A 14,780-nucleotide genomic window follows, 5' to 3' on the forward strand; every position below is an offset into this window, starting at 1 on the left:
GACAGTGTTGTCTGGTAGTTGAGTGCCCAAAAATTAACTCACTAAGAAGAGGCTGCTTTTGAAAATGCTATAATTATACACCAAAAATGTGTGAACAACATTATTAGGGTTGCAAAGTCAAGCACTCAAAACATTAGGAAATTCCAAAATTGAGGGTTGCATAAGCAACCTTAATTTGGCCCCCTTCTGTGTATGCATTGTGATACTATCTTTAATTACATCATTGCTATCATAATGTAGTATAATGCATAGGCACAAGATGGCCGAATTAAGGTTGTGCAAGCCATCTAGATTCTGGCATTTCCTTACTTTTGAGTACTTGATTTTGCAACCTTAATGTTCTTTTGTCGTAGTGTTTTTAAACTTGTGTATTTTCTTAGGTTTTCTTAAAAAAGCAAACTGAAAAAAACAGAAATTCCATATATTGATACCAACATGGCTCATCAGCAGGGCTAGAACCTTTAGATTTTGCCCATTCTCCCTCAAGGTTTACCACATTTGCCCTTTCCCTGTCCATGTCCCATCCCTGGCTCCTCATCCCTGTCCCATTCTCTTACCCTAGCCAGCCCGAGTCCCCCATGCCTTGCCCAAATCCTAGTCTCACCCCTCTGGACTCCTCATTCCGGTACCAGTCTCCTTGCCCAGCTAATCTTCTCCACAAACCCTCCAGCTTCCAGTCTAGTCTCTTCACCCAGCCAGTCTCGGTTCTCCCCTTGCATCCTGGCTCCTCATCAGATCTATCTCCCCTTCTCCCCCGCCCCCATAAGCATGCACACATCCCACTAGTTTTCAGTCCCAGTCTCCTTGCCATTGACTCTATTCTCCCTCCACAGCTCCTCCTCCTTTCTTAGCTTCCCCACCTTTCTTCACATTTCCCTTCCTGACTTCCAGTCCCTGTCAATTTGTCAAGCCACTTCCAGTCTCTTCCCCATCTCCTGCCAGCCTACAGTCCCAGTATCCTCCCCCAGGCTCCTTATGCCAGTTTCCCCAGACACACCTGCTCCCCTTCTCTCCCCCCCCCATCCCCGGTCCAGCTCTTGTCCTGCTCACAGGAGAGTCATTGAGAGCACCGGAGAGGCCCTCCTGCAGCATAGAGGAAAAAACTACCTCACTTGAATGCAGAGAGGACAAGAGGTGGACCCGCTGTGGGGAGGCTGGGAGCCAATAGGTAGGTGGGGAGGTATGTGTGACCTGTGATTTTTTTTTTTTTTTTTTTAAAAGCTTATAAGATGGCCGACTTTCAAAAGGACAGCAAGAGGCCCATCACAGACACAGAGGCCACCCACGTGGCAAACTTCAGGCCCTTGCTCCAAACCAGAAGGTGCTAGAGCTATTGAAAGAAAAGGTTGCCAGAAGTTTTTAACATGGGCAAAAATGTATTTGCCCTTATTCTTGTTCTCAGCAACGGCTGATCCATTCTGGCTGAAATTCTCCAGAAAGCTACAGCATGAGGCAGACGCCTGGCAGGGGAAATTTCTGCCTAAACATTTAAAGTTTGGCAAGGTTTTATAAGCCACTGAAAACAAGGTATTATGATGGGAAGTGGCAACCTTACTAACAGGCGGTGATACTGTGCTCTAACAGGCACGTATAATAGGCATCACAGACATCAGTGAGAAACTGGTCAATATAGCTCTGGACTGGTAGTTACCTAACTCATCAGTTGAAGGAGCTAAGCAAGCACATCCCTCAGTCGGTATCTGGGGCCCTTTTGAATGTGGATAATTGAAATTGCTTTTCTTTAGGTGATGAGAACGTTTTTCTTCATTCTTTGTTTTACAGACCAGCATCTTTACCAGCTGACTTGGTTACCACAACATTGCAGCCATCATCCATGTAAAGCAGGAAATTCTGAAACCAGTTTAAAAATAGATAGATATGTGTATGACAAGAGGTGATGGGGGAGGGGGGAGGAGAGATGCTTCTTTGTGGCAAAGTGGCATAAAAAAGATTTGCACAGTCCATGTTCCCTTAAGGAATACAGGAGGACCTTATTTAAGTAGAATTTATTTTTCTCTGGCAAATTTCTGTCTCTTATGATTTGCGCCCTTTATGGCATGTGTTCTATATTGACACAGATTAAGTTTCTCTCCTGAATGGAACAATGCACAGTTAGAAGGAACGCGATTGTACTAGCAAAAGCCACAAACAGCTTGTGGCAAGTACAGGACTAGCTCTCTTGAGTCGGGTTAACTAAAGGCAGAGCACTCCCTTCAGCTTTGCCATTCTCTCTCTCTCTCTCTCTCTCTCTCTCTCATTCCTTCCCCTCTTTCTTTCTCTCTTATACTTTCCCTGGACCCCTTGGCTTTGTTATTCTGCATGTCTGATTAGCAAGAGCCTGATTGGCTGGCTGCCTGCTCAGAGAGAGATTCCATTCAGCTCACCCCCCACCCACCCACCCACCCCTTAGTCAGGAAATGTGAGCAGAGCTGATGGAAGCTGATAGGCAGGGCTGAAGTGTTAGCACCAGTACTGGATGTGACAGCAGGCAGAGGAGCACTTAGCAGCTTATTCAGTGTCCGATTCAGATTGCGGCAAGGATCCAAGCATGGAATGCTGCAGTTGGGCAACTGCTGGCACCCTGCTCCTGGCGTCTCTGCTCCTGGTAAATGTCATTTCTTTTATTTAAATACTTAACTGTTGCAGTCGAGAGATCCATTTTTCTAAATCTTTAAGACCCAGGTAAAAAGAAATGATTCCGCAGGTATCATCCCCTCTAACCCAACACAGGTTCTAGGGGTATGTCTACACTGCAATTAAACACCCAAGGGTGGACTGTGTCAGCTGACTTGGACTCGCAGGGCTTGGGCTGAGGGGCTATAAAACTGCTGTGTCGAAGTCCAGGCTCCAGGACGCTACTATGAGGGGTCTTGTACTATAGGTTGCTCCAGGTAGAACCAAAAGGTTAATGTTGGCATAGATTATATAAACGTGGGGAGAGATGAACTGTGAATGATGGATTGAGTGCTTGGAATTTGGACAACAGCCTTTTTTTCCCTGTTGAAATCAAACTGTAAAATGTTGTAGTGTTCCTGGAAATTTATGTACTAGGGGGTTGGGTTTTTCTTCTCTTTTTAAAAACTATTTTTTCCTCTGCAAATGCAGAGAAACCATGTACAGCATGTACTGGGACTTCTGCAGCCAGCTTGGATTATCTCTGATAATTACTGTAAGTTATTAGAGAGACAAGTTAACTCTAAGTTTTGGAAGCAAAATATTGTTCTGTGATCTCAGGTGTACATTACAGATGCAAAATTGGTGGTTATTGTTTGGTGGATGTTTGTTTATTTTATTGTGTCTCCCAAGGAGACTGATAAGATGCTCTACAGCTGAACACCATTGCTGCGTTGTTTGATTGAAAGTAAATGTTCCATTGTGACTCATACTTAATTTTATGGGTATGAGCTGCGCGTTTACTCTCCAGAAAGTCTGCAGTGAAAACATTAGTAGTAATGCACACATTTTTAACAGGAGAGTGTCGTGGGCAGGCACGTTAGCTAAGCTCATCTGAAGGTTAGATTAATTTGTAAATAGTGATCGAAAGCAAAAACTCTTGTGTTTTTTTTAAACATTAATTTACAACTTTGACTCCAATGCAAAGTGCATATTTTATATACTTAATTACTGAAGAATCATTATTTTATTCCAAAGTTCATTATCTATTTCCAGATCAAACTGAGCTTATGTTTTCATATACATGTGAATGAAACAAAATGTGCTTATTATTGTATGCTAATGTTAATGTTGATAGCCATGAGAAACAATATATCCCTATTCAAAATGCATGTTATGGATCTTTGTCAGGTCTCAATAACAGCTATTCACAGATCATTAAATATGAGTTTTCAAAATAATTGTAAATATGAATATCTTCCACAAAAATAAGTTTTGTTAAAAAAGGCTCTTTCAAATATAAAATAAAATGTAAGCCACACAAATTACTGTAGAGAGGCATGAGAGGGTAGAACATGCTCTCCTTAACCAATGAAAAGTTTATTAGCTTGGCAACTGTTATGCATTATGAGCCAGATCCTGCAGTCCTAACTCAGGGAAAATCAGTAGGAGTTTTTCCTAAGTTAGAACTGAGTAAGGGCTGTAGGATTTGACTCCAGGTTAATACCCCTAGCCTCACCACTTGTACTTACTTCACTCCACTGCTTGTGAATTGCGCACTCAGTCCCTAATTCATGAAAATAAATAGTGCATTCTGCTGCCAACCATTATGCATTATATTTAATACTATACCAGTTTGTGTGGGGATTTTTTGTGTGTCCCTCCCCCCATCAGAGATTTTTAAAATAAAACTCTTTTTGTGCCTTAAGAATAGTGATATGAAACAAGCAAAACTTTCTTTTTCGGAGTCAGGGCATTTTTTTCTCAGTCCTCACTTAGGCAAATCCCTTATTTGGTTTCAGTGAAAGTTTTGACTGAGTAACGACTACAGGATTTTGACTTGGATGTTAATATGGTGAAGTGTTGGGCTATATTAATATATGTGTCACTGCCAGAGTATACCAAACAGTAAATTCATAAAGGGACTGATTCAAAGCCCATTGGAATTAATGGAAAGACTCCCCTTGACTTCAGCTGTAAGTAAAGTCAGAGTTTGGATCTGTACTTAAAAAGTAACTTCTCAGTCTTGCAAAAAGTTAGCACTGTGAGCAGGGCCGGCTCCAGGCACCAGCGAAGGAAGCAGGTGCTTGGGGCGGCCAATGGAAAGGGGTGGCACGTCCGGGTCTTCGGCAGCACTTCGGCAGCGGGTCCCTCAGTCCCTCTGCCGCCGAAGAGGAAGAGAGGGAGCAAAGGACCTGCCGCCGAAGTGCCGCCGATCGGCTTTATCTTTTTTTTTCTTTCGCTTCGCCGCTTGGGGCGGCAGAAAAGCTGGAGCCGGCCCTGACTGTGAGAGGTCCTTACTACAGCAAGTAGCCCCATTGACTATAATGGGACTGCTCCTGGGAGTAAGCAGTTTACATCCAATAGAAAGCCTTCACAGGATCTGTCTCTTAAGTCACTTAGCACACGTGTTGCTGTGTGTGATGTGTGTGCAGCAAACCCCCCTGAAAGAAAAACATGCTCAAGGCTAGAGAGTGGCTTGGTCTGCATGGGTGCACCAGCAGGGAAGGTTGGCACAGTCCAGATGCAACCCCAGCCCTTGCATTGCTGGTGCTAAAAGAATGGAAGAATTTAAAGCCAGCTGTGGTGCTAGTCTTCCTGCCTCCTCACACCAAGGAGCAGAGCAGAGCCAGGGCAGGGCAGACCATTAGACCAGTTTGCACCCTCTAAAAAGATGTAGCAATTGGTGTTGATGGGTGCAGTCCTCCAGGGCTCCTTAGCATTAAGTCAGAGCAAAATCCTTTTGACTTCAGTGGGGTGTTTTCCCTGAGGAAGGACCGCAGGGTCAGGTATTTAACTTGTTAATTGTCCTGGAACAGAGTGCCCAGAGTCTGAGTCTGTAAGAGTTAAAGCAGACTTGATACTTACTTAAAATATATATTTTTCTCTCTCCAGACTAAAATGAGATATTTGGGGAATTTTGCTCATTGTCCTACAGACTTTTGCATGCTAAGGAAATTGTAACACACCTCTTTTGAGGGAAACAAAAATGAGCAAGCATTCTCTTCCAAAGATTTCCTTTCTATTCATTTAAAAATAAAAACCCATCACCAGCAAACCACAAAGTCTAAGACCAGTCATTGACATGTGTTCATCCAAACCTGAAGTCAAGCCACCTCTTGTCAGAAAGGCATTTAATCAAATTTGCATTTGCTCTTTGCTTCTTTTTAGTGGTTTTTAGCTCTCTGGCCTGCTATTGTGGTAGTTGTGCAGGAATAACACTAGGAATTATAATAAAGTACATGTGTCTGTAGAATTTCTTTTTTTTTCTCTCTGCACTAATTTATACATGGAAACTAGTCAAGCACAATAGTCCATTCCTTTCAGGTTCTCTGGCACTCTACTCCTCTATTATCTAACTTGATCTGTCTTGGATGACCATAAGCACAATTAGTCTGTGGAATGAATGTTAAATTCCTTGTTTACAGCTGAATGTAGAAAGCTTGACTCTGTCATTTCTCTTCACGTGTAGATATGTCTGTCTATCACTTGTATGTATGCCCATCTGTTTCTACGTTTATAGCTGTATAAGGATGGATTTTCCAGCCTGGACTCCAAAACTGCACATGTACACTTTCTATGCACGCTCGTGTGTGTGCGCAAATTGGCATTTGAACATTCCAACTGGGTAGTGGCACGCTGAACTACACAGTTTGTACATACAAATGCAGGCTTTATTCATGCAAATGAGGTGCACTCAAAACTTTGCACAGTTTTGGCATTTGAAAACCTAACCAGTACACTCTCAATCTGAATGTTTCACATCTATACACACAACATACAAATTTCTTTATATGAATGGCCAAGTCACTAGTAAGTGTGTCTAATATGTCAGTTTTTTGATATCTTGTTCTAGAGTTTCATGTCTAGACTTGCTTTGCTGAACTTTTCCAGATTGCTTTTCCAAGTATATCATTTACTGTCCTTCCATTCACTGAGGGCAAGGATTTGTGGGAACTGCTGTAATCAGATGAACTGAGTTAGTGGTGGGATTTTGTTCTTTGGGCCCAAATCCTTACTCAGGCAAAATGCCTATTGAAATTAATGGGATTTGGACCTGAATAAAGACTATTAGGCTAGCTCAGTGGTGTCACTAGTCTCCTGAGGATTAGGGGTTGGGTTTTTCGGGTGGTTTTCTGTCCTTAGCATAATTCTTAGGCCTGGCAAGAGAAAATAAAAAAGACCAGGCAATAAAACACCCTAAAGAATCTGGAGCCTAGAACATATTCAGCGATAATCATGTTGGTCCGGAAACTGTGTATTAACTGAATGAACTAGTCAATCAATAATTAACTTAATGGACTAATCAATTAGTGTAATGCTTGAACAGTCCACTCACCAGGAGGAAATAAGAAACTATTCAAGGAGAATTCTACATAATATATGCTTTCATTTAAAGAAGTCTCTAGCTCTTATGATTGTGAAGATAGCCATCCAAATGTGAACCAAGAATATCTGGTGCAATGCAATCTGTCTGAGACTGCAGACAGCTGCATTGCCTCTACTGCTGCTCATAGCTGTTTTCTCAAACTGCTGTACAGTCTGTTGGCAGCAGTGAAGCTGATTTAAAAAAATAAAAAAATCAGAACAATTTCACTCTGCTATGGCATTGAGCATTAGCAGAGGCCGGCACAGAAACAGAGGTTGGGAGAGGGATAAAGTAGCAAGGTCATCCCCATAGCAACAACCAGGAAGCTGATCCAGGGGTAGAGTAGTGAACACACTTCCCACCAATTGTTGCAAACTGGATGGTCTGGGAACAGAGAGCAGCAGAAAGAGAATGTTCCATCTTTCTTTTGGTAGCTAGTGAGAGTTGTGGAGGCAGCCTTCAAATGTAGCCAAAAGCTAGTAGACAAGTTAGAGTCATCAAAATAGGGCTGAGGGACAGCACCCAGCTAGGAATCACAACACCTTCCCGTTTTCTAGCAGTTGTAGAGGAGAGCAGTTGGCTTCTCACATGGCCATTGCCTTGGTCAGTGGGAAGCATCTTTCATATCAGTTGCTGGCTACTAGGTTTAGTCCTTTAGGTTTTAGGTGTCTGGTAACATTTCCAAACACTGTATGTGGGGGTGCAAGGATGGGAATGGGATGCGTAGGAGGAGAGAGTGATTTGGGTTAAGTTAGAAAAAAGGAGTACAATATAAAGAGGATACAGAAAATATGGAGGAGGAGGTAGAAAATATAATTTAGGGAAAGTGAGAGTGAGCGAAAAAAAGAATACAGTGCAAGGAGAGAGAAGGAAAAGAAGAAATAGGCAGAGAAGATAAATCATGAAAAGACACACTGTGATCTATTAGAGGTTCCAGCCCATCTCTGCTTAGTGATGGAGAAAGCTTTGCAAAGGGTAGTTAGTGATGGGTAAGACTTTGTTTGGGTGGTTGGTGATGACCAATGCTTGTCCCAACCTGAATCTTTTGAGATTTCATCCCCTCTCGTGGTTTGCTCCCTTCTGACAGGAGTGCCAAGATTTCACTGTATATCAGAGCTTGGGAGATTTGCCGTTGGGGGCCCAGCAGAGAAACTGCTGCACCTGCTGAGACCTCTATCTTTATCAGCGAAGATAGAGATGTCTTGGGTAGACAGCAGAGAGAGAAAGGACTCTGGAACAAATCCAGATCTTAAAACAAAATATTGGGTTTTAATCTGGGATTGGGCTAAGGTTTGGCTAATCCATCCACCCCTAGGAGATGCACCCACACATGAAGGAGTTGAGGGGAGGGGTAGAAGCCTCCTTGTGAAGCAGTGTTAATCATTGTGCTACCTCTCTGCATGGGTGGAAATTTCACCTATATGATCAAGACATGATGTTGCAAATACATTTTGATATCTCTGAACATTGGGGGTATTACCTGTCCCCATACACACACCCCAGCATCAAGAAGGTTGGCTTTTTTGCAGAGCTTTGTGGGAACTTGGCAGATGTAATGCACATACATTCTTACTCCTTGACTTTCACCTTGAGGTTTTGGGTTTGGGAAACCCCAAAAGTTCAAACCAAGCCTCAGCTAAAGCCACCTTGCCTAGTTTCTGCTGAAACCCATGAAAAATCCACTGAGTGTCACGTAGTTTCCACCCAAATATATACCCTATTCCAGGTTTTCTCCAAACTTGCACAGCAGGCCTGAGGTTTTCCATTTGTAACAAAACCTGAGGCTATGTGTTGCTTTGGACCGCACTATGGAAATCTAACAAAGCTTCTGTATCTAGTTACCTGTGAAGAAGTAGTTCCATATTCATTCTGGAGGAACACATCCAGAAGAGGATTCTTGTGGGGATTATGTTGTGCTGGAAAGATTGAATGCCATTTAATGGTGCTGCAATGTCGTTCTCAAATGCTTCACCTTCCTATCAAGAATGACAGAGAAAACGCTGCACATAGATGTCATTGCAGTGTCTTCTGTGACTGGACTTGGTTAGTTGGTGTTTAAACATCTGCACATCTCTACACAAGCTGCAAATATTATACTTAAAGTAGTGATGCCAAAACTAAATGGACATTTGTAAATGTGGTGCTAGCTGAAAACTGATTGTCAGCTGGTGTAAATCAGTTTACCTCCCTTCACTTCAATGGTGCTATGCTGATTAATACCAGCTTAGGATCTGGGCCTAAGTATCTTCTTAAATACCTATTTCAAGTGAGCATTTACATGTGTAGCATGTGCACATAGTAGAGAGTATCCATTTTTAAAAAGTGATCATTCACAATTACCATGATTTGTATACTGTGTAGTATTAGATTGTGAATCGTCTTATTGTGGAGACATTTTATTTCACAGAACAACTTGTCTGTAAGTTGGGGGTTCATTATAACCTGAACTTCACAGGCCCCCCTGAAATCCATTGAAACAATCTGGAACTTTCCTTCTATTTCACTATCCATTGGAGTTTCACCATATCAGACTTCACTGTACCCAGATTGTGCTGCATTTCTCAGAAATGGATAAACACTTTTATTTCCTTTTAAATACACTGGTTAGAATTTCCTTTCACATGTGAGCAGCCTCTCTCGCCTGCCAGATATAGACGTTGTCCCAATTTCTTGTAAAAATAACCAAAATAGTTGTGGTAAAATCGGAAGGCATTATGGACGGGTGACCGGGGAAAATGGAGAGAAAGCAGTGTATGTAGCATGTGAGATTTATTCTGCTTATGAGGCAAGCATCTGCAGAACTCTCTAATAGTTTCACCACCTGTGAATTATTTGGATACATCTCATAAGCGGGTTCCTTTTTCTATTTGCGTAGAGAAATAAGTGGTATATACACTGATTCTACAGTACATTAATTTTCACAGAGTTTCCATTTTCATCTTCATTGGTCTTACAGAATTTCTTCTATGGCTTCAACTGTTCCTTAGAATGGTGCTCTAGGCTTTTTGCCTTTCTGGGATTTCCTTTACAGCGAGTTCAACAGAGGATGTCAGGGCAGAGGGTAGGGGGTATGTGATAAAGTAAGACATCCTAGAATAAATTCCAAGAACACTAAAGAAATGAGACAGGAAATTATATGCAACATATAATAAATTTAAACTGTCCCATAAAATAAATATAAGTCATTTTGCTTCCACACGAAGGTACCATAGGGGTGTCAGATTTCCCCACCCTACTTAGTTGGATATAATTTTTGTTTCCATTTGAAGTCTGCCAGAGTATTGTTCAAATCCTGTGTTGCATCAATAGAGCCAGAAATGAAAAGGAATAAAGGAAGCAATAAGGACTCCTACTGCTCTGGTACTGAAATGAGAGTGGAGAACTTTATTTATTTATTTATTTATTTATTTATATCTCTTTCTTTCATCCAACTGTTAAAACCATCTGTCATTGAGGGCTCATATATAACTGCCTGATATGCATGCCCCCCCCCCTGCCTTTTTCATTTCAGTATGGGTGGGTTATGATTATAATTGTACTTTGGATGTGATATTTTCATAGTTACTGTAACTTTAAAAAAAAGGAAAATTTCAAGTCAGCATGATATCAACAACGTGTTCCTTAAATATCTAGCCCAGGCAGCAATTTTCAAAGAAGAAATAGCTGAGCTAGTGATTTAAAAGAGGGAAGGGGGGATGGAAACTTCTTACCAAAGATTTATATCAAAAGTGAGTAGAACACATAGGAGAACCGTTTCTCATGAAAAACATTTTGACTCCAATGTGTGGATGTCTTTTTTTTTTGAGAGAGAGAGAGAGAGAGCGCGCAAGCCGTGCAAATATGTATTTTTCCACATGTGATATCAGAGGGAACTCGTAAGGACAGCTATAATTAATATCCTGGTAATTTATGTGGGTTTTATATGTTATTCAATTTAAATAAAATCCCTGCTACTCATGGCAAACCTTGCTTTGCTTGGTATATATAAACTAATAATGATATAAGGTGTATTTTCCATCTTTAAAAAAATACACACACCAATATGAGGTCAACATACCTATATTTTACAATGATTTAAGAGGAAAAAAATGTGGTAGACAAACTCCAAGATTTATAGTAGTTCCTTTGTGTTCTGTGTGCATCCCCCTCCCTTTTTTTAATTTTAATTCTGATGCGGGAACTTGAGCTTAGATCATGCTTTTTTTTTTTATTTCTTTTTATATTTCACATAAACACATGCCTTTCCCTTTTTTGGCTCTGGTAGGGCTAAAGTTCTGAACCCTCTGAATGGCCCATCGTCATTAAAATAAATACAAATATGAGTCCATGAGGTAACTGTGAGTGATGGGAGACGCTCAAAAGATTGGGAGGTTTATTTTGGATAAGCCCCAAAATTGTGGCTGCTTATCTGAAATTATACAAATCTTTGGCGATCTCTCTCCCCACTCCCAAACATTTTCCACCTACTGTCCAGAGATCATCTCCCTATTTCCCTTCCATCCTATTGTAACACCCACTTAGTGTAGCACTCTGTTTTTAGCTGAGGCAGTACAGAATCATGCTTTTAGATCCTGAGATCTCAGGTTCTGCTGTTGATGACTCATGTGAGTGGGTGGGTGGGGGGGGGGCGTTTACAGATAGTAGCCCATACAGGGATTTGAATTGGGTGAACCTAAAAAGCTCAGGATGAGCTTCCCTAGCCAGGTGGAAGTATATAACCCACATCCACTCAATGTGATACTCTGTCTTCCTCTAGGGATGGCTGAGCCACAGATAAAAGTTGATGAGTCTGCTACACTTCTATTCCCTGGTTTTCCACACTTTCTGACAACCATCAACCAGCCTCCATGTAATCACCCTTCTTTTATCTCCATACGTGTCTACTCAGGCCTTGACTTCCATCTCATGGACTTGTGACACCATCTACCTCTTATATTACCTGGAAAGCAGATTCCACAGCCTTCACTCTCCCTTTCAAATTTAATATCAAATCAGAATCCTTCCCAGGGTGTATTGTGCACTTCTGATATGGAAGGCATAGAGTATGCAAGACTAGCACTTGAGGCCTGCTGTGCTTTCCTCTCTCTCAACCACCTCTCTTCAGCCTCTCTTGACTCCCTGGCACAGTGCAACTCTCCATTGTAGCTTGTTGCTAGCTGTATCTTCCCAGCTTGTGGTGTCCATGTTGAAAGTTTTCAAGTCCCTCTTGCAAACATCCTTAAGCATAGGTCACTACTGGTCTCTCAAGTTCCCCATGCATGAGATTGTTTAGAATGCATCCGTCATCTATCCCGCACAGATGACCAAGTCAATGGAGACATCTGTTTGAGAATAGGGATAAGACTTGGCAATTTTGATTTCTCAAGTACTTTGGTATCAGGAACTTTGGTTTCCCACTTGATATTTAGAATACAATGGAGGCAGTGGGTGTATAAGGTGGTGTTGAGTGTCCTCTCATGCCTGCAGTAGGTGGTCCAGATCTTGCCACCATACAGTAGCATGCTCAGAACACACATCTGGTAAATCCATATCTTGGGTGTTCAGTGTTAATTTTCTGCTATCCCATACATGCTCGGTCAGTTGACTGACTATGATGGCCACCTTTCCAATGTGAGAATTAAGCTCATCATCTAGAGATAAGTTATCCAATGCAGTTGATCCCAGATAGCAAAACTTTGTCCACAATGCCTAGTGTGGTCTAGCTACTGAAATTTCTGTTGCAGTCAACACAGCTTGTGCCATAATCATTGCCTTCTTTAGACTGATGGGTAGTCCAAATTCATCACAAGCTAGCGCAAAGCTACTGCAAATTTGCTGGAGCTCCTCTTCACAGTGTGTGATGAGCATTTCATCATTTGGGAAAAGAAGTTCTCTTATCTGCAAGTGTCTGACTTTGCTTTTTGTCCTTAGTCATGAAGAGTTTTCCATCTGATCTTGTATGGAGATGGACACATTCAATGCTAGATGGAAAAAGCATGCAAAAGCAGCACAGAGAAGAATATAGCGGAGAGTGTTTCTGCCAAAACATATCCCTATTTAACACGACTGCAGATTTCAAAGCTGTCAGATTGGTCACCGTTTATATTGGGCTAGCTTTCATGCCATTGTGGAAGGATCAAAGCAGACTGAGAAGGATTTGAGGGGCAACCAATTCTCTCTAGCAGTTGAAAAAGACCTTTCTGCTGACAAGGTTAAAAGCCTTTGTAAGATCTATGAAGGCCATGAAGAGAGGTTTTCCTTGTTCTTGACACTTTTTTCTTGCAGTTGCCTCAGTGTGAAGACCATGCTGATATTTGATCTATTGGCATGGAAACCAAACTGACTCTCTGGATACACATGTTCAGCAAGAACTTAGTCTTTTGAGAATGACCCATCTCAGTCTTATTAGCAAGACTAAGGAGAGAAATTCCTCTGGATTGATTGCAACAACTACCATCTCCTTTGATACAGCATTAGGATGATGACATCCTTCAAGTCTTGTGATACATCACCTTCCCTCCAGGAGGCAAGCAAAACATTGTGAGGATGTTTAAATGCAACCTGTCATTCTTGTTTCAGTACTTCATTTGGAATTCCATCTTTTCCTGTAGTCTTTCCTGTTAGGGATGTGGTTGCCTTTTCAAGCTCATTTATACATAGATGATTCTAGATCACGTTCTTCAATAGTGTGAAGCCTGACGGTCGCATTTAGTGCTGCTCCAGAAACAGTGGTTTCACATGAATAGAGTTTATGATAATGTTCCGTTCAGTATTGCATCTGTTTGATTCTATCAATAATATTGTCTCCATTAAGAGATTTGAGTGGGGCAGTCTTCTTGGTTGAGGAACCTATTGATTTCTTGATTCCGTCATACATCTTACATCTCCATTCTCAAAGGATGTTTGTGCCTTCTCACACAGTTTGAGCCAATGTGACTGATTGTATTGCCTTCCTGTTCATTGTAATGTGCTCTTAGCCACTCTGAGGTTAGCATGTGTCTCAGTCGTGGGGTTCATTGTACGGTGGTGCTGTGCATTTTGCTTTGATAACTGGAAGTATTTCTTCAGGATATGCTGCAAACCAGTCTTTATTTTGTAAAGTCTTTTTACCAAAAACAAGGTTGCACCTAGATGAATATTCATTCTGAGTGTGTTCCATGCTGCATCAATGTTCAGAGGGGGTGCAATCAATGGCTTAGCTTCCCTGAGATTCATAGTGAATTGGTGATACCTTCTTTAGTCATCTTTTGTGTTGATGTTAATGTATGGGCAACTTCTTTGTTTGGCATGATGAAATTTCCATGGTGAAAGTTTTATTTTGCAGCATAGAAGCACATGGTCTGTGCAGTAGTCTACACTGTGAAAAACAGTGAGTATGGAGAACATCCTGTATATAATTCTATGGGTGACAAATCCATTTGGTGCCACTGTCCAGATCTAGGGTTTCTCCATGAGACCTTCCAGTGGTGAACCCCTGGAATTAGGTTCTAGTAATGTGGGTGCAGAGCTCCAGTAGTCTTTGCCCATTATAAGCCATTTTTTTTGTTCATGGTGGCCTATATATAGTGGCAACATCCAGTGATCTGAGCTGACTCTAGCATTGAAATCTCCCAGTAGGTAGAGTTGATCTGATCACCCAAAGGCAGCTTACTGACAATGCTGCAGATGTGCTGCTAGAACAAATCTTTCTCTTGAGAGATGGAGGAAAGTGGTGAGGCATATGTACTGATGATGATGGCAAAACCACCTGTTGTAGATATTCCGAGTTATATGATACATTCTGATGTTGCAATGGGACATTCAACCATGGATGCTAATG

The 14,780-nt window shown here is 41.6% G+C and overlaps 1 protein-coding gene across 2 annotated transcripts in view; it reads left to right on the top strand.

Annotated features, from left to right (window-relative positions):
• The first annotated feature begins 2,505 nt into the window (after positions 1–2,505).
• Positions 2,506–14,780, top strand: part of ADAMTSL1 (ADAMTS like 1) — a 274,580-nt gene continuing 262,305 nt past the window's right edge. For both annotated transcript variants that reach the window (XM_026652366.2, XM_026652367.2), the window contains exon 1: positions 2,506–2,605. In XM_026652366.2, the coding sequence (XP_026508151.1) occupies positions 2,549–2,605 (57 nt within the window). In that variant the 5' untranslated portion in view covers positions 2,506–2,548. The remainder of the gene's footprint in view (positions 2,606–14,780) is intronic.

This window comes from Terrapene carolina, unplaced genomic scaffold, assembly GCF_002925995.2.
Source record: "Terrapene carolina triunguis isolate 2854851 unplaced genomic scaffold, T_m_triunguis-2.0 Scaffold113, whole genome shotgun sequence".
Lineage (NCBI taxonomy): Eukaryota > Metazoa > Chordata > Testudines > Emydidae > Terrapene > Terrapene triunguis.